General features: G+C 40.9%; 1 protein-coding gene across 2 annotated transcripts in view; it reads left to right on the top strand.

Moving 5' to 3' along the window:
* Nucleotides 1–26,906, top strand: part of ARMH3 (armadillo like helical domain containing 3) — a 125,153-nt gene that overhangs the window by 11,550 nt on the left and 86,697 nt on the right. For both annotated transcript variants that reach the window (XM_048310628.1, XM_048310627.1), the window contains exons 7-19: nucleotides 209–283; nucleotides 953–1,039; nucleotides 4,321–4,377; nucleotides 5,420–5,463; nucleotides 6,991–7,051; nucleotides 7,968–8,014; nucleotides 8,681–8,756; nucleotides 11,357–11,450; nucleotides 16,269–16,370; nucleotides 20,876–20,934; nucleotides 22,253–22,318; nucleotides 23,402–23,471; nucleotides 24,939–24,999. In XM_048310628.1, coding sequence (XP_048166585.1) covers nucleotides 209–283; nucleotides 953–1,039; nucleotides 4,321–4,377; nucleotides 5,420–5,463; nucleotides 6,991–7,051; nucleotides 7,968–8,014; nucleotides 8,681–8,756; nucleotides 11,357–11,450; nucleotides 16,269–16,370; nucleotides 20,876–20,934; nucleotides 22,253–22,318; nucleotides 23,402–23,471; nucleotides 24,939–24,999 — 899 coding nt within the window. The remainder of the gene's footprint in view (nucleotides 1–208; nucleotides 284–952; nucleotides 1,040–4,320; nucleotides 4,378–5,419; nucleotides 5,464–6,990; nucleotides 7,052–7,967; nucleotides 8,015–8,680; nucleotides 8,757–11,356; nucleotides 11,451–16,268; nucleotides 16,371–20,875; nucleotides 20,935–22,252; nucleotides 22,319–23,401; nucleotides 23,472–24,938; nucleotides 25,000–26,906) is intronic.

Here is a 26,906-nt window from a genome sequence, read left to right as displayed (position 1 = left end):
GCTTGGCAGAGAGAGGGCAGGCAGGACGGATTTCTTTCACTTCATGTCTAGCTCTACTGCTAGTCACACCTTGACTTGCTAAGTGTGAGATTCTGGGTAAATGTATCCATCTGGGAGCAGAACTCTCCTGTTCCCAGTGTGTGCCAGAGGCAGCTACAGCATGGGTGGAGGCTTTGGGTGAGATTTTAAAACTTGTGTTTGTACTCAGGTGACAGATAACATTAGCCAGAACACCATCCTGGAGTATGTGATGATTAACAGCATATTTGAAGCTATTTTACAGGTAAGGGTTCTTCCTTCTACTGCGGGTGCTCTTCCATAGTGAGAACTTTCAGTAATGTGTTTGCTTTTCAGCTTTTTCAGTGCAGTGTAGTTCACTGGCACTGTTGTTGCTTTTATTCATAGCTCAGTCATATATATATATTTTGTAATGCTCTCTCCCCTTTAGTCTGCTGTTTTTAGTCACTACTGACTATTTAAAGTATTTTCACTTGAAACATTTATGTACAGTTAGAATCTGAACAGATTTCTGGGCTAATTTCACACAGAATTCCTGTATTGGAGAAACTTTTTTTCAAAAGGCAGTGAGGATATATCAAGTTTTTTTCTGCTCTTGGATAAATTATACTTTTTTCAGTGGAACTGAGCCTTGGAGAAACCCAGAACACTTGCACAGGTAATGCTGGTGATTCACTGAGATACTGTCCAATCCTGTTGAGAAACATACATGCCCTTTATGCCCTGAAAGCCTACGTGCATCCTTTCTATGATAAATAAGCTTCTCTGTGTGCAGAACTCCCCTGAGGCACTGACACTCCCTTCACCCTAAATATCGTCTTTCAGATAGGACATAATTTGCTCTTGCACATACATTTCATGATTCTGCTCTGTCTGAGTCACTGCAAGCTTCCTGAAGCAGGCTTGAACAGAACAATGTGATTGTTTATTCCAGATCCTGTCCAGCCCTCTCAGTCGCAGGGAACATGGATATGATGCTGTTGTCCTTCTGGCCTTGCTGGTCAACTACAGAAAGTATGAGGTAGGTGTTCTGGGTAGCAGAAACATCACTTCTCTCTACTTTATTAATTTAGAGTGGCCTCTGGATTATGAAGGCAGCACACAGTGCAGTTTTTAGCAGTGCACACTGTAGCATCAGGATGTCAGCACAGAGCTGCAGAAGCTTTGCAAGGCAGCCCTGTTATGCTCCCTGTGTCTGTCTCTGATGTATGTGTATAATCAAATGTGTATGATATTCCTACAGCTTGTTCCATGCCAGCATGAAAGAAACTACCTGGGGAATTTGCATTTCCTTTGTGGAAATAGTCTGAGGAAGGTCCTTTTGGAAGAGTTACTGTTGTGCCAAACCACATGTCTGCCTCTGTGTGTGTGTGTGTGTGTGTGGTTATACATAATCTCCAAAATAAAATGAGCTGTCAGTCATCCTGGGCTTCAGACTGAATTTGTGATTCAGAACCTGACTAGCTGACTGAAAGAGTACAGATCCCCAGAAGAGATGGTGAAGCTGTGACCAAAGAATGAACTGAAACGTCACAGCTAGTATTTCCAAGAGAAGTTTCTCTCTGTCTCTTTGATGGATTCCTCTTTGAGGAACTTTATTCATCATTGTCTTTATGTTTATGGTGTATTCCTATTTTTTTCCATTACTCATCAGCTTGAAAAAGAAACATTTTGAATGTCAGAATAACCTAATGTTGGCTTTTCTTTGTATGAGGCATGATGCTTTAATGATCAGGATTTTTTTTCTTTATAAATAGGAATATCTTAGTATACTTCAGTAGGCAGAAAAGAGGAAAGTTCTGGAATACCCCCGCTTTAACAGAATTACTAGGAGGGAGCAGGTTTCAAAACCTACCTGGTTTTATAATAGGTCTTGTTTTGAATTATGAATAGACCTAGAGAATATGCAAGGACAGGAGCTACACTTGGTGTCAAAGTAATGCCTGTTAATTTCTCATTCCTGTCAATGATGTCAGAATCATGAATTGCAGGTTCTGTTCAGCATTCTGTGCTGTGGTAGCATGGAACAGGAACATGGAGTTTGATTTTAATATATGGCTATGATGGAAAACTGTTGGGAATTATGTAAGTAGGGTTACTTAGGAGAGCAGACTGGGAAGACCAGAGGTCTCATTGCAACATTCAGACAAATGGTGGAGAGCTGTGTAATCCCATCCCTGAGGCATGGATTGCTGTGGACTGTAGTTTATGTCCCTAGTAAGGTAGGATGCTGTGAGTGCACATTGTCCTTGGCTCTTTGCAGTGGCTTTCTGGGGAGTACTGAGTTGGGGTCGAGTGCTTTGGAGAACACTGTCTGAGGCATCTTGAAACTGGGCACTCAGAGGAAGGTGTGCTGATGTTTGAAAAGTGCAATCCATACAACCCAACTGAAGCAGATATGTAGCAAGGGGAACTTCAGCTTGAGCAGCTCCTCTGGCAAGGCTGAAAGCTACTCCCACAAAGGTTTGATGGGACAACTGCCCAACACTGCCCTTTGTAGCAGCGCTACAAGCCAAGCCTGTAGTAATGCAGCCACAAACTTTGTCCTTGAGTAGCTGCTTTCATTTGCTGTTCTCTGGCCCTTAGAGTCAATATGGTGGTTGTCTGGTTGTCAGTGGATTGTAGCACACTTGCATGCCACAGGTGCTCTGGAGTTCTCTTTTTAGTTAACTGGCACAGCTGAAAGGTTCTCTTTCAGTCTGAATTCCATTGGTTGCTAAGTTGTGTTTCCAGCTGCTTAAGAAAATCTAATAAGGCTCAAAATTCATTAGCTGACTATGATTTTGTGTCTGGTTTTAGTGTAAATACCAGCGAGTTTTGCATCAGGATGTTCTTTCATAGTTTTGGGACGTGAATTTTGTAATCTTCTCCCAAATTCTGTGGAGAGTATCTCTTCATGTTGTCATTACCAATGTTGCTGAGATATTGGCTTGCTTATTAATTTCTGTTCTCAGGATTTACATGTCTTTACTTGGAACATATAAAGGGATGCCCCTGACTGAAATCCTAATAATTTTCAGAAGTTGTTCCAACTATATACTTATTCAAGCCTTCAGCTATATTTTATGCTTTTTTTTTTTTTAATACTAGTCCTGATTTCAGAGAAAATACTTTTGCATTGATACCATGAGAAAGAAAATGCTGTGAGAAAAAGTATTTATTTGATCACTTTCCCAGTGTTTTAAGGGATGGCTGATAGGATAGCAAGTTAAAACATAAAATCAGGTAGTGACTTTTAAATACTTACTCTTTGATAATGTTTAGGCAGAAGTTTATTTGCCTCATGTTCAACCTGCTAGAATTGCATGTTGTGTCTTTTCTTAGAGCTGAAAGAAATTAGTTAAAATGTGGGGTTTTCCCTTTGTGTGCTTGTGTGGCAGCATATAATGTATCCCACAGCCCTCCGTGTCCAGTTTTGTGCACTTGCCTCTCCTTGATACAGATAACTACAGGTGCTGAAGAGATACAACTTAGGAGAATCACAAGGTTCATGTGTTTCGTTTTTTTTTTTCCAGAGATCTTGCATAACTCAAATTATTTTTTAAAAAAATCTCTTTAACAAAAAAAGTAATTACTCAAGCTCCAATTCCCTGAAAAATTACCTGCCTGCAGATGAGACTTTTCTTCTGTGTCTTGATTCAAAATCAGCTTTTTTAGTTTTGCACTGACACATATAAACAAGGAAAAATGTGCATTGCTAATCTAAAATGCTTCCTACATTATTAGCATTTGTCTTTGTAGATGGAGCCTGCGTGCTTTCTTCAGCTAAGTTCAAGGCATTTATATTCTCCAGAGACTTCCAGCTCTTAGTGGTCTAAACAAAGTGTTGATCTCTAACCCAGCAGCAGATGAGTCTGTAACGTTGTCCTGCCTTCCTGGGTGCTGCTTTAAGCAGTCTTTGCAAGGTGTTGCAGAAGGGAGATAGCAGAGCACTAATGCTCCATCCCAGCGTCACTGCCTGTTCCCGCTGCAAAGCTGCGTGTGTGTCACAGATAACAGGCTTGCAGGACAGCTGCTCCACTTTCCAGACTGACAGATGAGCTGGTGGAGGGACAGAAACTCCCTCTCTTCCCAATAAAATCAGGGGACTGCCTGGCTGAGCCAGTAAGGAGGTGTCCCAGGCATAGCAGTCTTAGCATGTGTTGTGACTCTGCTTCTTTGTGTGTGTTCTGTTTTATGGGAAAGAACAGAGATTCTTCCCAGGTGGTTGGGTAAACTGGGAAACGTAATAGTGACTTTTTTTCCCCGAAGGCGGAACTTAAAACCATTTTTCTTTCTTCCTTCTTCCCCTACCCTGAGCAGTCAGTGAATCCCTACATTGTGAAGCTCTCCATTGTGGATGATGAGGCCACGCTCAATGTGAGTACTTGGCTTGATTCCTCTGTGCTGCTGGGGATGCTCTCTCATGTAGGGTGTAGGGTAATGAATGCAAGCATGGTGTATGGTAGAAATCAGGTCTCAGAACAGTGCTGCTCTAAGGAACACCAGTACAGTGCTTGTTCAGCCCTAACTGTGCTCTTGCAGTAGGTTAGGCAGCTCACGATTTGGACAGTTTGATCACCAGTTAAATGGTGGGGGTGGTTAAAAAGCTACGTAGCAAGGAACATGCTAAAGTTGATCTATTATGCATTCATGAACTGTCTGTACACTATTTTCTGTCATGTGCCAAAGAGGCACAGGATGGTTTATGCCAAAGGGGATCTCATTTCCAGTGCTGTGTCACTTGATTTTACCAGTCCACAAGTCAATTCTTGTAACTCAGTGGAAGCTTGTATCTGAGAGTATCAAGAGTCCTGCAACGTATTTTGGATTGTAGCCACAGTGAGTTTGTTTGCCCAGGCCTGGATAAAAACTGGCAGCAGACTGAGTTATGTGAGTTCTGGACTTGGAAGCTGCTCTTTAGGCCTGAAGTAAAAAATAAGGTCCATGCTAAATAAAGAATGAGAACTGTTATTCTGACTTAATTAAATTGGCTTGACAGAAAGGATGCGTAGTAGTTTTGTGATGGTGGAGGCTGTTTGCGAGAACTCAAAGGTTATTAGTGTCTATGACTCTTGTTTTGAGTTTTTGGATGTCCTTCCTCTGACATCAACTTCCTTCTAAATTTCTTGATGCTTTACTTAGGCTTCTTGAGTGAGAGCTCTATCTGGAGGTCCAAGGAAAGTAAAGGTTCTCTGTTGAACTTAGTAATTAGATAAATAACTTTAAATTTTGTTGTCTGCGTTTTTGTATTATAATATTGTATCATAGCACTTCTTAATAGTTCAAACAGCTTTAAGGGAAATTCTGCATAGCATGCTAGATTATCTGGGGGGGGGCACAGCATTGCTATGTGTGGTCAGTGTGTGATTTTCTCCCTTGAGATTTTAATGTGAAGTTTTTTTTAATGCTTTTTTTTCAGGGAATGGGACTTGTAATTGCCCAGGCTTTATCAGAATATAACAGGTAAAACCTGATTGTGTCTTGTTTATCAATACACTATTGTTGCTAAACATTTTCACAAACTTTTTTTTTTTGGTGTTAAAGCACTTGTTTATCACCTAACAGCCTTGATGCACCTGGGAGAGGCAGGGAATAATCTTATGCTTTGAGGTACTTTGGTTCAGTTGATGCTGTCCCTGCTAGTCTCAATGCATCTGTATCAGCTGGGCTGATGGGCTTCAGGAGAGATCTTGCTGTAGTGGAGGATATCCATTGTATGTTTTTACTGTCACGGATTTTACCTCTGTATGAACTTTGTGTAAAATCTTAGTCACAAGCGAAAAGATAATAATTTGCTGAGAACTTCTCTGTAAAAAAATTGATTTAGCTGAAACACTATCTAAAACAAAAAAATGTATCCAGGGCTGTCCTCATGTCAGATCAGAGACAATTAGGGGATGTAAACTCTTCCAAATGGTGGAAAGCAGTAACTGCTGCTGAAGAAAGAGCCAGAAAGTCAGCAGGAGGGGTAGCGTATTCTTAGCCTCCGCTTCATAAGCAGCAGCATAAAAGATGCAAGTTTTCTTAAGAGGAAAATGCTTTAGGAAAATTTGGAAACATACAGCAATTTCACCTGAGAAACTCAAGAATTTTTTTTGTGCAGTAGGATTCTCAAAGTATCCAGAAAAATGTTTTAATTCCTTTGAAAGTCTGCTGTGATAGTTATGCAGGTGACTTGCAAGATAGGCAAATCACATAGATGCATATAACAGAGTGAATGATTAGAGTAAAGCAGAAAAAAACTTCACCCACCCAACTTCCTTCATTCTGACAAAAGCTGTCTCAGACCATGGCCTATTTTGCTTAGCTTATTCCTTTCCCCTTTCCCAAGAATTTAGAGTTCCTTTCTTTGCATGTTACATTGTGTGTGATCAGATTCCTGTGTGACAGACAAAATAAATGGTCATGTGAGTTTTGCTAATCCATTTGAGTGCTAGATGAAGCAGTGTAGCTTAACTCTGAGGTTTCCAACCTATTTGTTGACTTCAGTTGCTCTAGTTCTAGTCTCTTCACTTGCTCCAGGAAAGTGGGATCAGGCAAGACCAGACCATGAACCATAATGGTCCATGTGGTGACCAACTCTGATTTCGTCTGTAGTGGATGATGATTGAAATGAAACTGTTCTGTGGTTACTGACTCTGTGTTCTCATGTGGTTTATTACTCTTTGGCCAGTGCAGGACAAAATTTCTTAAGTTACTTGATCCCTTTCCTTCAGCGTTAGCCCAAACTGCTTGTGTCCTCTGTAACAGCACAAGCATTGTTGAAGTTTCACGTCTTTCAGCAGCCCCACTTCAACTTTACACAATTTACAAATATTTTGATACCCTTTGTCTCTTCTTCTGTGAGCTCTTGAAAAGGGCTGTTGAATGTTGAAGTTTCCTCCATCTTATATTCTTATCAAATAAGAATTAACTCATAGGGATTCAGGTGAAGTAACCCTAGTTCAATTTCTAACCCTGAAACTTCATCCTTATTTCTTTTTTGTTCAGGCAATACAAAGATAAGGAAGAGGAGCATCAGACTGGTTTCTTCTCAGCCCTAACTAACATGGTAAGCAAGGAAGTGGTGTTTTTCTGTTCTTAAAAAGGTGTATTCATGCAAGTTCAGCAGGCGAGTGTTCCTAAAAAGTGTGGGTTTGGAATGTGGGTTCTGGAGGTAGAGGTGGATTGAACGAATCAGAACTAAATACAGCTAAAATGGTTGTATTCTGAGGAGGGTGGTGTCTGGCTGGGAAAGCTCTTTCAAAGGACGAGATCTCTGTTCTTGTGTTGATAGCTGAAATTCTTTTCCTGCATCTTCCTCACCCTAGTTGACTTTATTTTAAAAATCACCTTATTTTAAACTTTTAATCATTTTTTAAACTTTCTTAATCCTTTTAAACGGCGATATATTTTCAAACACTAGTTGCTACTGTGGTGACGTGGCCTAAAACATAGTGGCACATAGTCTGGTCTGTCACTAGTCTTCGCAGTTTTGTTTCTTTACTATTTTGTTTCTGAAGCCTGGATGCACTTTAGCTATGGAGTAAAGCTTGGATTCTGCCGTGGGCGCACTCTGCATTTTTGGAGGGATACCCTTCAAAAACAGTTGTGAATTTCTTCCTTGTAAAGAGAATCCACTGTTTTAGTCTGAGATTTAATTGTCTTCTGAGATCTAACTGGCAGAAAAATTTCCTGTAAGTAAGGATAGTTCAGTGTTGACAGCTGTCTGTCAGGAGTGACTTGGGTAAAACTGTGGCCACCCTGGGGCAAGCAGACAGGAAACAGTCCCTGTGTCCTGGCACACTAATCCAGGCTGAGATTCAAGATCCAGTCTTTTTTTTTTTTCCCCTTTTTCGTGATTCATAAAGTGAAGCATTGGTCAGTGACAGTATGGCAAAATAAAATGTGTTTGTATCCGTGTGCTGTCTCTTGCTGTCTAAGAGCTCTCCCGAATTCCTGCTGTGCAATGCTCTCTCTTTCCATAGGTGGGCAGCATGTTCATAGCAGATGCCGATGAGAAGATCTCTGTCCAGTAAGTGCACAGATGTTATTTACACAATGAACTGGTCGGTGTGATCCGCTCCATCATGGAGCTGTTGAATGTCACAAAGCAAACTAGAGGAGCAGGTTCTCCTGTCACTAAAATGCTACCACACCCCTGCAAACTGTGGGTTTGCCCTTCCCTGAGAAGGATACAGCAGCAGGAGACACAGATGAATAGCTTGTAGTGAAGTCTATTAAAAAAAACCCTCCAGTGGTTTTTACGAGGCATTTATAACATATAATAGGTGTGTCAGAGGTAGCATGTGGTAAGTGATGGTTCATGCACTCTGGCCCCCACCAAAATATTTTCTAAATCCAGGGGTCAAGTGATAAATATGAGGGATTTTAGTGTCTTTAGGATCCTTTGCTCTTAAAAGAGAGGACTTCAAATGGAAAACACTGAGCAACTAGGGACACCTTCAGTGGGAAGGCAACAAAGACTGTAGTTGAGCTCTAAAAATAGCTGTTTTTATGGATTGCTACTACTTGTATTATTATTAGTACTACTAATAATTAGAAGAACAACTGGATTGCAGAGGCCGAGCTTTCCATAGTTGAAAAAAATTTTTCTTTTTTCAGATAGACTATGCTTCTGAAAACTTGGCTCCTGGTATTGTGATCACTAACTGTGGCTTTGTCTGTATCCTTCCCACAGAACAAATGAAGCCATCCTTCTGGCCCTCTATGAAGCTGTTCACTTAAACCGGAATTTCATCACAGTTCTGGCACAAGTGAGTTTCAGTGGAATGTTTCCCCATTTCTTTGTAGTGGATGTCTTTGAAATCGGAGAGCCATTGGTGAAAAGATGTTTTCTTTTTTTTTTCCTGTTGTATATTTGTCATAGGATCAGCATGAAAGATCAGAAGCTGGCCAGGGCCTGGGAAGAATTTTATGATATACTTCCTGCCTTGACAGTAAATAAGTAGAGTTTTGAGGTCACAGTTCATGTTGGAGTGATTCATTTTTGCCAGTGAATGGAAAGGACTACATGGAGTGCCTCCTGTGCCCTACTGATACTCCACTTAGGGGGAGGAAGGAGTGAGCAAACAGGTTGCTGTAGCTCTCAGAGCAAATCACCGTTTTGTTAAGTTAGGGTTGAGAGAAAGAGGCTGATTCAGCTCCCAAATTGGATGAATTGTCCTGAATGGGTGTGCATGGACTGCATGTTATTGCCTGTTTTGGGTATTCTTCACTTAGGGACTAATTGACATGGGACAGTTGTTGTTTCAAATGCTATTTTGTGTTCAGGCTTCTGTGGAGAGCCCAGCCCCTTTGGCATGGGAACTAGTTGTTGGAGCATAGCACTTGTCCTTGGGCTTTCTATGGTGAAGAAACAGCCTTCTGAGAGGCAGTGGGCTGCTCTGATCACAAATCTCTGGATGCTTTTCTAAATGCTATGTGAGTTTGCAGAGGTGGTTGCTGCTGGGAGGCAGATAATGAGCCTGTCTGATCCAGTGATTGTGCTGAAAGGGTAGCCTGATGTGTTTAGGAAAACCTTCAGGTTCAGGTTTTTAATTTTGGTTTGTAGGTACTGCTTGTAATCTGTGAAAAGAACAACATCAGCAAAATGGTTAACACCTTTCCCCAGTTTATTCAGTTCCTCAGAGTGCAGCCATACATCACAGGCTAGACACTTGGCATGGCAGAGGAGACCTTTGTCAACTCCTGATAGTAGTGGTGATGGAAGAGGTCTGATAAGCAGATCTACAGCCTCTGAAGAAAGCTTCTGTTTCATGGATGGTTAATTTGCTGAGGTTCCCTGCTTGTCTTTTCCCAGGTTATTAATTTCTAGCACTTCTGAGAGATTTCTGCTTTTTCAGTTCTGTGTAATACCAACTCAGGCCGTTGTGTGGTCAAGATATTGCTGAGGGAAGAGAGGCATTTGGGAGGGAAAAGAGCAGAGCAGAAAAAGATCAGCTAGAGTAAAAGCTCTTAAAAATAAAAGGATAGACTAGTTATTTGTGAAAGTGGTAGTTGAAGCAGCCGCTGATCAGTGGGTTGAATTGGAGAACTGATATTCTTGGGTGGATTGTCTGTAATCCTTCATTTAAGAGAGGGCAAGGTAGGTCATGTCATGTTGAAAAAACATTGTAAAAGCTGATGAATGCTCTTGCCTAAGCTGGTGTCCATTGCTTGGTGCTGCATGAATGGCTCCCTGCTGCTGTGTGGCCCATGGGAAGAGCAGGGCTTCAGTTGTGTGGATATCTGGAGCGTTAAGAGTGCCACCCACCAGCTGTGGGTGCTCAGATTTGCTGCTGCGTGGCACTCTTGTCTCTCAATTGCTGGTTTACTGTTCTGGAGGAAGGAGGTAAGCCCCCAAAACCTATGGGAGGAAACCTGGCTTATGTAAGACTTTCAGTGAAAAATTGTATTTTAAATTTAAGTTGGTAGCTATAGGGATGTAAATTGTCTTTGAGTTGTAGTATGTGTGCCTGTGCTTCCCATAAAATACATGCATTTATAGTTGCTCATAAAGTGAGGTATTCAGAGGCAGTGTGGAGGATATCCACTTGTGAAAAATCCTGTGGAACTAACATCAAAGCAGCAGTTCTGTATCTTTCTTTTATTTTGAAGTTGTGATGATATATTAAGGCAGATGATACATTTATGTAAAACTTGCCCTATGAAATGGACACTTCGCTTGGCAGCCACACTCAAAAATAGCATGGCAGATTGCCTACGCTCTCACCAGTGTGGATAGGTCTGGGAGCTTGCAAAGAGTGAAGTCAGAGCAGTAATTAGGCAGGCAACTATTAGCCAAGATGAAATGGGGAGAGTAACTGGCTGATGGAAGCTGAGAGGATCGATAATGATAGTATTATTTATGTTATGCACTGTTTTCCTGCAGTGCCTGGGCTTTACAGTGAGACAGGAAAGTAATAAATTGCCATCATCTTTGAATATGAACAGATTGGGGGCAGGAGTGAGGAGAATTTGCTCTTAGAAAGAGAAGTGAAAGGATCTTGGAGGAAGACTTCAAATGCACATCCTTGGGTTGTTTTGGGGGGAATTAGAAGCTATTAACATTGTAGACTTTTGCAAACCTTCTCGCATTCTCCATTAGGGAAAGGCATTTTTTCTGTCTGCTGGGGAGAGCCACCACTTTCTGATGTATTTTTGTGTTTTGTGGAATAGAGAAATTGATGTATGGTTTAATCGTTAGACATCCAAGGCCAGGAACCATGGCCTGGCTCTTTGGAGGAGAGGCTGGAGTTTCTTGAGACTTCTTTAGTCATGTCTATTGTGCAAGAGCATGGAACAGTACCAGTAGTGGTCTGTGTTTCTAGTGCCTGGGGAAGCAGTTGACCTGTGAATTTGTGTTTTTTCTCAGAGCCATCCTGAAATGGGCCTGATGACAACACCAACCAGCCCAATTCCAACAACACCTGTCACTCCACTTGGAACCACTCCGCCTTCTTCAGATGGTAAGAAATGTAGTTTCTTAATTTTCCTGAGGAAGAATAATTTAAAACTGTAAAATAACCAGCAAACTATTTTCTGAAGATTGCAAGTAATAAGATCTGTCTGGAGCAGATGTAACTTGGTGGTCTCTTCCTGGAGTGGCTTGCCTTACTGAACATGAGCAAGATGCTTTGACTCAAATTTATTTTTATTTTGCCTTGTGTTTTGCTCAATTAAATTATGCTGATATTCCTTCTGAAAGCAGTACTGCCCCAATATCTGCATGAAGGTACACCCTGCCCATGAGTTATTCTATGTCAGCTTTTACTTATGAATATTTCTAGTGTCAGGTCCTTTGCTTGGGATTATTTGTCATTGGAACAGATTTACAGAGAATCGCTGTGGATTCCTGCTTGTAGTTAATGCACTTGTCCTCAGCTTTGAATTAATTGGGATTTGAATTCAGTCTGGGTGTGGAAGTATTCCTCCCTCTTATTCTTGCCTTTTCTTTGATAGGCTTTGTAAAGGACTGCTTACCCTGAGATATTTTCTTCTAAATGCAATGTTATGTGTCCACATAAATATGCTTTGAAATAATTTAAAATAAAACCCTTTCATTTTAAGGTATGGATAGATATAGCCTAGTTTAAGAGAAGAAATGAAATGGCTGTTTTCACATACTTTAATGGCATCTGAGCTGAGGAGTGTTTAATGAAGGAACAGAGTCAATTTGAATAGAGCACAGTTTGAAAATATTTCTGGGGAAAAGCAGCCTGGGTTTACTCAGTTATATCAGCTATTCAGGTCATTTGATACCCTAGTTAAGGATGATCCTCCTCATGGATAAATTCTATCTTGTTGCCATGGATAACAAAAGCTTCAGATAAAAAGTCCCCTATGTCTCAAGTCTCTGTGTGCATATAGCATAAAATGTGGAGGGATGGGCATTTTGTGGGCTTCTGTTCAATGTGTTCATTTCAAATGTATCCGCCCCCACACCATATTATACAACTGACAGAGTTTGTGCTTACCTACACCTACAGCTTGCTTGCACTTTTTTTTTCTTTTCTTTTTTCATTTACCACAAGACAAAACAAAATCAAAACAAAACTTCCATCCTGCTTTCAGCAGAGGCAGTGATCTTGTGAAGTTTGAGGCTTCTTGCGGCTTGTAAGGTTACTAAATTTAAGAAGAGGATCTGATCTTGATGTACAGCAATTACATTGGGAATCTTGCTTTATTTTTATCTGCTGTCACCTTGCTGATCCCTACTCTGTGATTTTTTTTTTTTTGTGGTCCTTGGCTTGGTTTAGTTTGGTGGTGCTTGAGTACTGCTGTTTTAAAGATATGTCAGAATTTTCCTCGTTTATTAAGGTCTTTCAATTCAGCTGTAAAATTTGCCCATGGCTGCCAGCTAGCAAGACACTTTTTGGCTTTGGAATGAGAAGATTGCTTTCTTTTTCCTGCATTTTAAAAATGTGTAGTTGAACTGTTTTCGAGTTACAGTAACATGCAGAAATCCATCTGTGAGTTTCAGGTGCTTCTCTTTTATGCTGTCTGGGATAAAAAATGGGTTCGTATTCTGGTTTGAAATTTCTCTGGCTGTTAACCTATAGTGTGAATTAAGACCTCGTAAAGTTTCCAAATATGTGTTAAAAAAAGGGTCTGTATTATGAACCAGGATAAGCAGCGATGTGTTCTTCAGTGTGATTTCTTCTTTTTTTTTTTTCTTTTTTTTTTTCCAGAAATGAGGCTTTTGCTAGAAACTGTTTATCCATAATATGTAAATCAAGTGTGCCTGTCACCATAGTTATCTAAATGTCAGTTTGCTTACTGTTGTTAAATATTCATTCACTACGTTCATTGTAACAGCTCAAGAAGGATCCACTGGGGATATAAATACATTTTTCAGACTTTTAGCTGAGTCTCTGAGCTATTCATAATATTGGGAGTGAAAAAGCTTTCAGTCTTATTGCACAGACTTTGCCAACAGACCTGGCACATTAGCAACATCAGGCGCCCCAGGTCTTCAAGACTGAATGACCTAAGCCAGCTCACTCTTGGGGCCGTGCAACCTTTGTAAGCTAAAAGCCCCATTATGATTTTTTTATGTGATTCGAACAGTGAAGTTACCTTGATCTGTTTGACCTGTTGTTTCCAAGGGCTACAGTTTTGTATTGAAGGTGATTGTATAATCCTGAGTTCTATGGGAACCTCTGCTGTACTCTGGGCCTCTCGGTGCACGGTTTAAAGAATCCTGCATTTTACTGTTGGCTTGTCTCCTTCATCCCTCTGTGCCTGCCCTTGCCCTAGTTGAAGCCTTACTTGCCTCATTACAGGGTTGAGCTACAAGCCTTGAATTGTGAAAGGCATTTTATATTAAAGCACACTTTCCTCTGAACCAAAATACGGTTGTGTACAGGATCAAATTACTTCCCCTCAGAGTCCCCAACCTAGTCATCCAACAATCAGATGTAATTCCTCACTTCTTACAAGGTCCAATCTCATGATAAATTAGTTTTTCTTTCCTCAACAGTGAGAAAAGCCTTGAGCATTCCTGAGGATAGACAGAAAAGAGATGATATAATACTTAAGATGTGTGTACTAGTGGTCTGCAGATCTGTTTCCAGTGCAAAGGGAGCCCTGTCTTAGGCTCTGTTTATAGCATGAGAGGAGAGAGACTTTGGTCAATTGTAATTGAAGCCATCTATGATCTCCTGAATGTGAGAACTTGTGAGTTTGACCCCCTAGGCAGCCAGAACAGTCATGTTATTGTCATGTCAGGACAGTTGCATAGAGATGGAAAAGATCTCCTTGACTCCTGAGCTTAGTGCCCTGTGTTTGCAGGCATATCATCACAGAATCCCTTGAGTTTATCAAGCTCTGACTAAATCTTTTAAATTTGTTTCCCAGTAATTTCTGTTGGGGGGCAGTTTCAGCATCTCGTTCCTTGGTTAGAAATACTCAACTTTGCAACCTGCATTTCTTGTCAATTCATACCCATTTATCATGTTAACCCTCCCTTGAAACAAAGATGGCTCTTTTTCACCTGTTGATTTACTCACCTGTGTGTTTTGCTGTCTCACAAGAAAGGTACTCTCTTCTTCTGATCAACACATTAGCCTGTCTTTAAACTTGTTCAAGTTTAAGTTCATCCTCTTTGAGCATGGCTTCTGCATAATTATACACAGTGTTTGAGACAAGGCCTCAAGACCTTTGAGACAAGACCTTCTGTAGGGCATTACAGTGTTTGTGTCTCTGCTGGAAGCGCATTTCTGGATGTGTGTTGTAGAACTGCACTCTTGAGCCCTTCATGTTGGTAGCTTGTCATCTCGTGATCTGATCATGGTATTTTGTTTGCAGCTGATGAGCTCTCATCTTGCCATGGAAATAAATCCCCGAATTCCTGACCCTATGGCTTGCATTGTTTAATTTTACCTTGTATTTATTATCTGTCCTTGTTTTTATCCCATTCTTTGTGTGCAGCCTGATACTCCTCTGTGTTTATATATCCCAACTTTCTGCCATTAGCAGGTTTGTTAGCAAGCAGCTGTTTCTTATGTCCAGGTCATACAGAAAAAAAGAGAACTGATGCCTACAGAATCCAAGCAGTAATTTTTTCTCAGACCAGTAATTTCTCCAATTGTATCTTGTTTGCCAGATCTTTGATGTACATTAAATTTCTTTATGGGTTCCCACCTATTTCCTTCACTTTTAATTTTTTTATACATAACTGTATTAAGTGCTTTACTGAAGTGTTCCTAGGCTAAACTCCATCAGCCTGGGGATTTTTTTGTCTGAGCTACTTTATCTTAAATGGTATCAGACTTACCTGGCAGGATCTGCAGGTAAATGCATGATGGATGTTTCCCACTGATCTTTCTCCTCCCTTTCAGTATTTCTTGTAAAGCTTTCCAAATGGAAAGGCAGAGAATGGCCCTTTAGGACAGCTCAGACTCAGTCATCAGTAAAAACGTGGCTCAGTCACATGATAGAGGCTTGACAGCTCATAAACTCAGTGCTTCAGATGGTGCATGGGAAGTGGGGGAATGAGCGAGGAGGTACGTTGTGTAATTAGCTGAGGAAATGAGATAGCTTCTTGTAAAGTCTAAGGCAGATGATGTCCACTGTTAAGGTGTCAAAAGTACAGCTGGTGTCCTAGAGAAATGCCAATGAAGTGCTGTGGGTATGGAAAGTACATTTCTGCTCCCTGCTGGGTTGTGATGTATCTAGCACAAGCTGTTTTTTGCTTCTTGATTTTTATAAAGCTTCTGTTTCTGCCTTCCTTTTCTATCACTTCGGTCACGCAATAATTGTTACATTATGTCTTGTTGCTTTTGCAAGAGAGACTGTTGTTGGAAGGGAAGAATGGAATTGACACGGACCTTTTGGAACTAAAATTTCAAAATTGCTGAAACAGAGAAGGTCCTTTGCTTGGCACGTCTCTTTTCAAATTGAGAATGGTGTGAATGTTATCTGTGTTGCTTGTAAGAATTAATTGGATGTCAGTGCAGATATCCAGAGCTCCCTAGGTTGGGAATGTTGATGAGTGCTAAAACAGTGGGCTCATCTCCCTGGGAGGAGGAGCAGGGGCAGGACAGAGAGGGGATATCACTTTGCAGGGTACCACAGCCTGGGCTTAGAGCAGGAGAAATGGTCTCTGAGGGAGTGGTACCAGTCCTCATAACAAAATTTTTCCTGGGTGGCCATGGAGGAGGAGGTCAGGTGCCCCTGCAAGTAGGCTGATCCTACCCTAGACCTCTGAGTCTCTGTCTTAGTTCTCTGTGTAATTATTTCTTGTATTTGTATGGGATAAATGTGTCTTATCTGCTTTGTTCCAGTTATAAGCTCTGCAGAGCTGCCTTTGGATGCTGATGTGCAAACTAGCAACCTGCTGATAACCTTCTTGAAGTACAGCTCAATTGTGATGCAGGACACAAAAGGTAAGTGAATTCTGTGGATGCAGCAAACAGTGTTTCTGTCAGAAGGGAGGGCACAAGAACATGCCTAATGACTCCAGAAATAGAAGAGGAGTCTCTTTAAAAGATTGAAGATTTCACCTTTTGAAAAAATTAAGTGATTTCTTATTGTGAGACAAGACTTACGAAAGTAGGAGAGACCTAATGCTGGCAGGAGAGATGTCAGGTATGGAAAGAATGTAATAATAAATGATAATACCTAATAACCAAGCCTGTCTATATGCCAAAGGTATGAGTAGATCTGATACACAACTGTCAGAGAGGGGAAGTCTGAGACCAGAGAACTATTTTTAAGAACATTTAGAAACTGACACAGGGGGCAAAGCTCAGCATTAGAAGGAAATAACTTCCTTTCTCCTTTGGTTCAACAGGCAGCTCTGTAATTATAAATAGGACAGCAGTAACTTAGACTGCACTGGCAGTAATTTGCTTGAGGAAGTATCTTTCCATGTTGTGCTTTTTGTTTCTCCTGTAGTTCTGTGGGGGTTAATTTCAGCTTGCTGGAGTTGAAATATTGCTTAATCTCCTGCTCAGGGTACCCGAGGGTGCTGTTTTGTCCATTGGTTATATGGGCAGGACCATAGTGTGAACATAACAAGTGATCTTTGCACCATATTTCAGCCTATTACCGACTTCCACTCTTAAGTTAGATATAACAACAGAAATATTAAGGTATCTGCAGAGCTATGATACATCAATTACTGAACTTCATGAATGCTTAGCATTGAATGAGAGCAGGCCGTTTCCTTTTACCTACTAGCTTGCAATGAAATTGTGTTTGGCTGTCTTGCTCTTGTTCTGTAAGCAAGCTAGTTGAAGAAAAAGTAATAATTGGAATTAGGACCAAAAGAAACTTGAAACAAAAGAAACATGAAAGTGTTTAGTGCACTCCTATCTGGTTTTGGCTGGGACAGAGTTAATTTTCTTCTTAGTATCTGGTAGAGTGCTTTGATTTTGGATTCCGTATGAGAATGATGTTGATAACACACTGATATTTTGGCTCTGGCTAAGTATTGCTAACCCTTTGTCAAGGGCTTTTCAGTGTCTGGTGCTCTGCCAGCGAGGAGGTGCACAAAAAGCAGGGAGGGAGCATGGCCAGGATAGGTGACCTGACCTGGCCAGAGGGATATTCCACACCACAGAATGTCATGCCCAGTATGTGAACTGGGGGAGTTACCCAGAAGGGGACCATTGCTCTTTGGGGATGGGATGGGCAGCAGGCAGCGAGCAATTGTATCATGAACTGTACTGTGCATCACTTGTTTCTCTTCAGTTCTGTTACCCTCTCTCACTCTGCTGATGATCATTATGATTATCATGATTATGATGATGAGGTTTCAGTTATTAAATTGTTCTTATCTCAACCCACATGATTTATTTCCAGTTCTTCTCCCCACTGTGGAGACAGGAGAAGCATTGCAAGTGAGTGAGCAGCTGCATGGTATTTAGTTGCTGTCTGGGGTTAAACCACAGCTCCTTGGAACAAATGCAGAATCGGGTTTACCTGTATCTTTTCTCAGAGGTATTGCTGACAGGTTGGATGAAGACACTGTGATAATGGAGCACCATTTTCAGACTATCCATTGCAGGTTTAACTATCCTTATTGTGAGAAAACTTTGTGTGCTTCCTCAATTCTTTGCTGTGGTTCAAATTAATTACTAGTTATCTTCTCCAAGATAGATATTGAGAATGGATTATTTCTTTTTTCTTTGTGTCATCCCTTACGTATTTGAAGTCTGCTTTCATGTTTCCTCTTCCTTTTGTCTTTTGAACTAAACAACGTCAATCTTGGCTCAGTCATTTTAATAGATTGTGCACATGAAGAGGGCTTACCACCTCTCTAATAATTCTCATTTGCTTTTCTCAGGGTCTGTCTTGCTGATCCAAGTCTCTGATGGAACAATTTTATGTTTTTCAATTTAACTTCTGCACTTACTAGTCACTGTAGTGGGGAAAAAGCTAAAAGCAAGGGCCTTGGGAACTGCCACACTGGATTAGTTTCAGATAGAGTGAAATCTGATAGAGGGGATTCCTTACTAAAGAAGCCAGTGAGAGATGAGTTTATTGTGTTATGAGACAGGAGTTAATGTTTCGTTCTTTCTTTACTTTGGTTCTAGCTTGTGTAAGGTTTGAAATTTGTGCATCTGATAGACCTCATATCCTTCCCACCATAGAATTTTGTAGCAGTGAGCTCCACTGATTGATCATTTAAAAAAAGTGTGCCTTCCAAACCAGTACTTACTAATTCTAGTGGGTGTATTCCTGACCTTATCTTTTGATTATAGATGGAGCACTGCCTAATTTTTTTTCCTTACAAGATCAAGCATGGAACAGACTGCCCAGGGAAGTTCTTGAGTCACAGTCCCTGAAGGTATTTGAAAGACAAGTAGATGTGGCAATTAGGGACATGGTTTACTGGGAGATTGGCAGTGCTGGATTAACGATTGGACTCCATGATGTTAAAGGTCTTTTCTAACCTAAACGATTCTATGATTCTATGTGACACCAATATAGTGAAGAATGAATAATTCTCATTTACTCCATGTGTCTTGAGACAGGTGGGAGCACTTAGAGGGGAAACTGGTTTGTTCCACATCCAGGACTAGACAGTTGTTTTGGTCCTGTCCCAGAGAGCATAATTTAATAGACTGTGTTTGCTAGATCCTTCTCTTGTTAGCCTCTCTTGTGTCAGTCAGAGGCAGCTGCCTTGGGAGAAGCAAAACCTCTGTGTCACTTTCTCCCATCTGTGAAACAGGTTCATACTGATACACCTCCCTGTGGAAAGTGGTCTGCTTTGTTGTTTTAATGAAGGGTGCTGTGAAAGTATGAAGTGTGTGTGCAAGTAACTGCTTGCATAGCTGCCCCATAGCTCCTGAAAATGGTCTGATGTTCACAACACATTGGCAGAAGGCAGAGTTTGTGGTGTCAAACAGGAGCCTTTCCAGCACGATCCCCAGAGAGAGAGGTGGTAGCAGCACCTACAGAAATAAACAGAGAGGCCTTACAGTATAAAAATAACAAGCCTCTTGTGTATCAGTGTAATTCTAGGCCATTTCTTCCACTTGCTGGAGTATAAAACTTCACACTTAGACATTTTAGCTGAGGTAAGGAGATAGGACAGACTTTTAACTCTCTAATTCCAAAATTCCTCTTCATCTTACTTAGTGCTGCGAGGTGAAATCAGCACACTTCAGGGCACGTCTTGTTCGTAAATATCTGTCCCTGAGCAGCAAAGAAAAGAAAACAAGAGGTGTCAAACTAGACAGAATAGCTAGCTAAGCCCATTCTATCTGTTTTTATAATTACCATATACACACCAGCCAGCAAAGTGTTCATAAAGTCACCTGCAAAGAAGGAATTTGGCTGATGCTGTCTTCTGATGTATATGAAAGTGTGTCTGTTTCAAATATCCCTCTCCTTTGAGTTTGACTCTTAAGGCACGTGTCTGGGATGGCATGTTTAGTAGTCCTGTGCTTTAGAGGAGCTGTTGGAAATCTTGGGAATGTGCACTGTTAAGCCTCCTCAGAATTTAGTTATCAGTATGTTGTTCTTTGTTGGTTTGTTTTTGTGGGTTTGGGGGTGTGTGATCCAAGTGCGGTGTTTTGTAGAGCGAAGGTTTTTAAATGTGCTTGATTGGACAGTGCCTTGTACAACCTGATCTTACCTGGCTCTGCTTTGAGCAAGGATTGAACCAGAGATTTGTTCCATCCTACATTACTCCATGACTATATGTATCTTGGTTTTTTTTTTTTTTTTTTAATTCAAGGTTAAAATTGAGAGGAATTTTAAATAATCCAAATAAAAATTGCATTCTTCTGCCTTAGTCCCTCTGTTTTGCTCCAGCTGTCTTTCAGGGCAAAAGCTGTTTGAAGTTGTGAGATGAATAAGAAGTTGGGGAACATGATCAGGGTGGAACTCTTGGCTTAAAATGCTAAGTCTTTGCAGACTCCCTTCTTTCATGGTTTCGCACAGAGTGAAGTAGGTCGTGTCTCTTAGTATTGGGGTTAAAACTTGGAACTTGGAGCGTAATGTCAGCAGTTGTTCTGCTACACAGTGCTGCATCTCTGTGAAAGCTTTGCTGCTTGTTTCATAACCTACAGCAAAGGTGATGTTTTGCTTTCCACCTTGTCTAAGAGAGGGAACAGTGTGTCTCTGCTGTGACAGACAGTATTTAGAATATCTGTGGAAGTAAAACTGAATGAGAGAAGCCCAGTGGATAGTTACAGCGCTGTTGGAAGTTCAAATCTGAACCTTTGCTGTTGGTGCAGAGTGGTGACAAGTGGGTGGGATTTAGTGGCTAGGTTGGAAGACGAGTACTTAATTAGAGTAAACTATTAGCTATCATGGAGGAAGTAGGACTGTGAAGAATCTTCAAGCTGAACTTTTCTTTTGCTGCAACAGCTGTCTTGCTCTTCAGCCTTGCTAGGCTTGCGTGGCTCACGGAGGACTTGTTTTTTCTCCTTTGCAGATGAGCACCGGCTGCACAGTGGCAAGCTGTGCCTCATTATCCTGACATGCATAGCAGAGGTAGGTTTCTCGTGTGAAGCTGCCCAGCAGATGGTGTGTTACAGGGCTCTACCCCTTGCCTCCTGTGGAGCAGGAGCTGAATATCCACAGGGGTACTGAGTGGTGAGGTCCTCAGTCACTTAATGTTTGCTAATATACTTGATGCAGTACTGTTAAAGTTGACTTGAAACTTGAAAATTGGATGATCTTATTTGAGTTAGCCAGCTCCTGGGGATGAAGAGAAAAAAGACTGAACCTAAGCCTTTTCTCTCTTAGCTGTTAAGTGACCTTGTGGTGTGGCTTTTAGATGAGTAATGTGCTAATGGCTTTCAGCTCTGTGCTGTTCATGGTGAACATGGGGTGTGCCATATCCCTTCTGCCAAAGAAGGTTACAAGTCTGAAAGTGAGTCACATATTTTTAGGTCCCTACAAGCAAGACAATTAGCAAATGTGGTAGTAGGATAAGAAAGCAGCATCACAGAGCTATGTCAGCAGTCCTGGCTGAATGTGGCCCTGTCTCATGGGGAGTATGTTCTAATGGCTGACTGATGTCCTGAATGGTGGTAGTGTTTGTGTGGCATTTACATTTTGCTTGCTTGCAAGACCTTTCATTCTTAAAGAATAAAAAGTAGCGAGGTTGATAGCCATGTATGGATTCTGGAATGATGTTTCTTCAGGGTGCAGCCTGAAAACTAATCATCTACATTTCAAATTTTTCTAATTAAATGGCTTTGGTACTTGTTCTTCTGGTGGATGCATAGATAACACAAGATAAGAAATTCTGTTTCTGCATAACAAGGGCATTCTTTGGTTCTGGTATTAGAGAGTATATTTATTACCTATTCTGGCTGTGCATTATCTGGAGAAGCCTCTTTAATTTAGAGGTGGTCTTGGAATGAGATTTGCCTGAGGGGTGGAACAGCTCATAAACCTATCTGCTAGTACTGCAGTAGCTTCTGGCATCAAAATGCCAATTTAAACCTTTATCCACACAGTCGCAGAACTGGTGTGCTGGAGAACCTCCTCATGTGTTATGCACCTGGAGCACTTGTTAAATTTGTGACACAATGGTGTGTGCAGTCCAGAGTTTAAATGAGCAAAGGGGGAGAAAGAACTACTGCTTGTTTTGTTAGCAATTTCCTAAAGTGGAAGTGGGATCGGGAGGGGTTTGCTTTTGTGTGACTGGAAACATGGATGGGAGAAGAGGAAATGGACAGACGGCTTTTTAACTTTATGGCTGTATCTTGGGAGTTTTACACTGAAACATGTGTGATTTGAAAGGCAACTGTAGGGTGTTGGGCTTTTCATATCTCCTCCCTTTTCTTGCCCTTTTCAATAGGATCAATATGCTAATGCTTTTCTTCATGATGACAACATGAATTTTCGTGTAAACTTACACAGAATGGTGAGTCTTTTCTTCCAGATTGTTTTCTCTTTAGGATGCAAACACAGAGGATTTGAGTATGTATGAAAAGTGTATGTTGAAAATTGTGTCACAGATATCTAACCTAGGTTGCTAAGGCATGTGGAAATAGTGGCAGAAATGCAGTAGCTGGGGAATGATTTTGAAATTGCTCTCAGAATGTCTCCCTTCTTCAAAGAACAAAGAGCTGTTTGGCCTGTCAGTGAATTCAGAGGCCTGTGTAGCTGGCAAGGAGCTGTGTATTATGAGGTCTCTGAGGAAATCAGTGATAAAGAGAATGTTCTGCCTTAATCTTTAGCAAGCATTAGCCCTCATGTGATATATAATAGCCAGCTGGAGTTACACTGAGTGCTCTTATTGGCTTACCCTTCATTCGGGGTGGAGTAATTCACCTTCAGGGAGGAAAGGATTTTTTCCAGAGCTTTTTCGTGTGGAGGAAGTGTGCTTACCTAGCTCATGAATCTCTGTAGTTACAAGTAACTTGAATGGTTATCCTTACTTGATGGATTCTGTCTCTGTGGTGCTGGCAAGTTCCACCTCATCTGACAGCAAAGCAGCATTTGAAAGTGTTACTGTTCAAGAAAGAAAGAAACATCTTACTTGATGGAGACCACACTCCAAGAATACTAGTCATTACCACTTAGCAACAAATTTGCTGTCCAGTTAGCCTTTCTGGTCTGTTACAATGAACACCAAAGCCATTAACTACTGCACACACTGTTAAGAACGCCAGTCAGACTTCTGGGTCAGAAACAAATCAGTATGTTAAGCAAGGGGAAGGAATTGCTGTGTGATTTGTTTTTGTCTTGGGGTCCCTCCCCTCAGTAGAACAGTGCCCTCCAGCTACATAGCTAGAGAAACAAATCCCCAGTATTAGCCTGCTGGAAAGCAGGCACAGTTTTGCTCCAGCCATGTCCTTTAGGGTTAATATGTGTAAGACAGCAGCTGGAGAAAAAGACAGAGGGAAGCCTCCACTGATGGTACTATTTGCTTGAAAAATACAATAATACACAGACTGTCACTTCAGGCTTCTGCTGACTTCTTTTCATCTTTGTGTCTTTGAAGCCAATGAGACATCGGAAGAAAGCAGCAGACAAGAACCTGCCCTGTCGCCCGCTGGTGTGTGCGGTGCTCGGTGAGTGTTGTCAGAGCACGTGTGTGCTTGTGGCTCCTGAAGCATCTCTTGTTGAGCAATAGAAATATGGGATTTGAGGATTAAATGGAGCAGTGGATGGACTTAAAAGAAGGACATTTACATACTAAAGATATTTACAGCAATCCATGCCTATCTTTGTGCATGGCTACCTCGCAGACAAATCCAAGAGTGCAGCTCTGTACCAAGAAATCCTATATACATTTACAGAAAGTTTTGCAGAAGCTGCTTGGCCCATTTCACCTGAGTTATTAACAAGAGGGAGGGCAGTTGATTAATAAAGTCAGTGTTTAGGTGAGTGTGGTAACAGCGACAAGTACTTTGTAGATGATACGATGATGGCAAACCTGTGGAAGGTACACATATTTATGAGCGTGTTTGCTGGGCATTGAGCAAGCCTTTTCTGAGCAAAAAACCAACAGGAATGTTGGTTAGTAGCTAGGATTGGTTTTGCCTGGGGATATGGAGGCGTAGTTGAAAGCTTTTCATGCAGCACATGATTAAGTTGTGACTCTCATTACTGTGGAGACCAAAAGCGTATATGGGTTCAGAAATGGATGGAGCCTGGCTGTCCAGCCTGATGGTGTTGAAGTCTTAGACTTTAACATTTCCAAAAGTGATTGTTGAAGCCAAGACACAACAGCTGCATGAAGAATCTTTCTAGAGCTATCAGATTTCATGCACTCTTCATCTACACTGTTTTTAGTCACTTTGAGTCACTCTGCTGGGCTGTTACTGCCTTAGGAGCTTACAGCTCACGATTGTTACCACTGGCTTGGTATAAGCATTTCATGCTGAAGTTGAGTTGAACACACCCCCACACACATTCAATTGTCATTTATTAGCTTCTCTCACTTGTATTTCTATACTCTTTGCCTCTTATCTTCACCCTGGAAGCCCTGAAATGTTAGACACATTCTCTTTTTTTTTTCCCCCGAATTAGTTTTGAGCTGAAGCTTAGCCTATGTTGAGATCAAACTAGCTTTGCTTGCTTCAGAATTTGTTTTAGAAAAAATAGGTGTTATTTACAATGTCTCTTTAAGTAACATCTAGGTTGTGCATTGTTTCTGGCAAGAGTAATTTCCTAAAATGTGCTTCGTAATGGAATTCTCCATTAGTGACAGGGCTTGAAATATGAGAGCAATTCTAGACATCAGAATTCATGGTGTATGGTCTTTATTTGACTATAGTGGGGGAAACCATATGGGGAAGCAGTGCCTCAAAGCAAATTACAGTATGTACCCTCAGTTTCCAGTAGTTTCTTTTCTAATTCTAGCAAATTTCTAATGTTCTTTAGAACAAACAAACAAAAAAGTGAAATCCCTTTCATCTAAGCAGGACTATTGTCTGGTAGAGATAGGTAGGTGGGGCAGTTTGACTTCCTTGTAGTCTACTAGAAGTTAACAGTAGCCAGCTCAACACTTACTTTATCGTTTTCTTTTCTGTCAGATTTGATGGTGGAATTCATTGTAACACACATGATGAAAGAATTTCCTATGGACCTCTATATGTAAGTGTCTGTGGGGTAACTCATTGTGATTTCATTTGAAGTTTGAATTCAGGTGGAATCCTGTTCATACAGCAATCTTCTGGCTGAAATAACACTTTGTGGCTGGTGGGAAGCAGGATGAATTGCTTTTCATGAACTCTTCCAGTAACTTTTTCTACTTCAAAAATCCTCTGTGTGCCAGAAAATTGAAAGCAATTCAATTTCAGACTGTTTTCCTAATCTACTTGATCTAACACAAAGAGCTTTTCAGTCTAAAAGAAGTTTCATAACAGAGAGTCATTGCAACAATCCCCACTTCCCAGAAGATGAATCTTGGTCTAGAAACGGAAAAGGCAGTTTTGAAAAAGCAAGGATGACTGACATGAGGCCTGGAAGGCAGTGTGGGGAGGGAGGGAGGGAGGTTTAAGCCTGAAATAGCCTGCTAGGCAGCACGGGGTAAAACTTAGCAATGGGCAAAAGGAGAGAAGTGAACAGAGCTACTCATGAGCACTCCATGTGTCCCACAGGGGCCTCTCCAGTGCTTTGTACTGCTTTAGCCTGGAGGGCAGAAGGAGGATTTAGACAGTTTGTTGGCTTTGCTGTGACTGTTTGTACAGTGCTGAATTTCCCCAAGGCATGAACAGCACTATATTCTATAGGAAAGATAAAGACACATAGCATGTTTTCCCTTAAGGTAACTTTTCAGCATGTTCTGATTTTGCCCAAATAACCTTGCAATTACAGTGCCTTTTCAAGGGTTGTGCAGTTCAATTGAGTTTGTGAGAAATGGTTTTTTAAAATGACAATTGCAGAACTATTTGTAGATGCGTATAATGCTCCTGAATTTCACAAGAAAGGTGTGAAATGCTTGGACTCAAAAGCAACATCACATCTAGAAACCCCATAACACTAAAATTAATGAGCAGTAGCAGCCATCAGCGGGCATTTGTATCCATTCATTTTGGCATGTTTGTGCAGTCCTTTCACTGTACTCCTGTCTGAAACCATCCCATAGCAGACGCAGTTATTGCAGACCAAGTGGATGTTCTGAATGCACAAGTGGTGTCACACTTCTCTGCAGTACATTTAAAAGGTGACAATATGAAGCTGCTGCTCAAGGCTGGGCATATTAATATTTAAAAGAGAAATCCAGGTTGCTTAGACTAAGGGTACTTTTTATCCGGTATGTGTATTATGAATCCTCAGCACGAAACTTTTAAAAACCAGAGACACCTGACCAGGATGGATAATTTCATAACTTGACTTACAGCCAAGCAGATACAGAAGTGAAAAGATGCTGGGCATTGTCCAGTACCAGTAACATCAGAAATAAGAGGTTTCTCCCCAGAGAGATTGCTGTTCCTGGTTTGAAGACAGCTGTCTATCCTAGCTGGTTTGCTTCCTTTTCTTGGTTGAATTTATGAGAATCCAATTTGAAATATAGCACTTAATGTCATGCTCAGCAATTATAAATAGTTTTACCTTTATTCAAAGTTAGTTTTAGTTCCTACCTTATTGTGGTATTTTTGGGATTATCTGCAGGTCTGAAAAGAACAATGTATACCTTCTGCATATTTTTTTGCCATAGCCTTATTTTTAAAGCCTTGTCTTGAACTTTTCGCCTCATTTTGAATAAATTCCATGCAAAGTTTTAGAATTTGATTTCTCCGTGTTTATCTGATGTGCAGTGTCTTTCATGAGTGTCTTTTCAGAAGGATGTGGATTTTAATGAGATAATGTGGCTTTGAGAAATAGGGATTGGAGGAAAAGGTATTTTTCCTTTTTGTAATGTTCCTTCTATTTTTTCTACGTGGCAATAGCTAAAAATAGCTTGGCCTAACAAATTCAAATTTGTATGTATTTTTTGGCTTGTCCTTAATGATAGTGTTAGAGAATTTACTCATTGTATTATATTTTTAGTTTGGATG

Source organism: Corvus hawaiiensis, chromosome 8, assembly GCF_020740725.1.
Source record: "Corvus hawaiiensis isolate bCorHaw1 chromosome 8, bCorHaw1.pri.cur, whole genome shotgun sequence".
Classification (NCBI taxonomy): Eukaryota; Metazoa; Chordata; class Aves; order Passeriformes; family Corvidae; genus Corvus; species Corvus hawaiiensis.
This window is presented reverse-complemented; position numbering and strand designations above follow the sequence as displayed.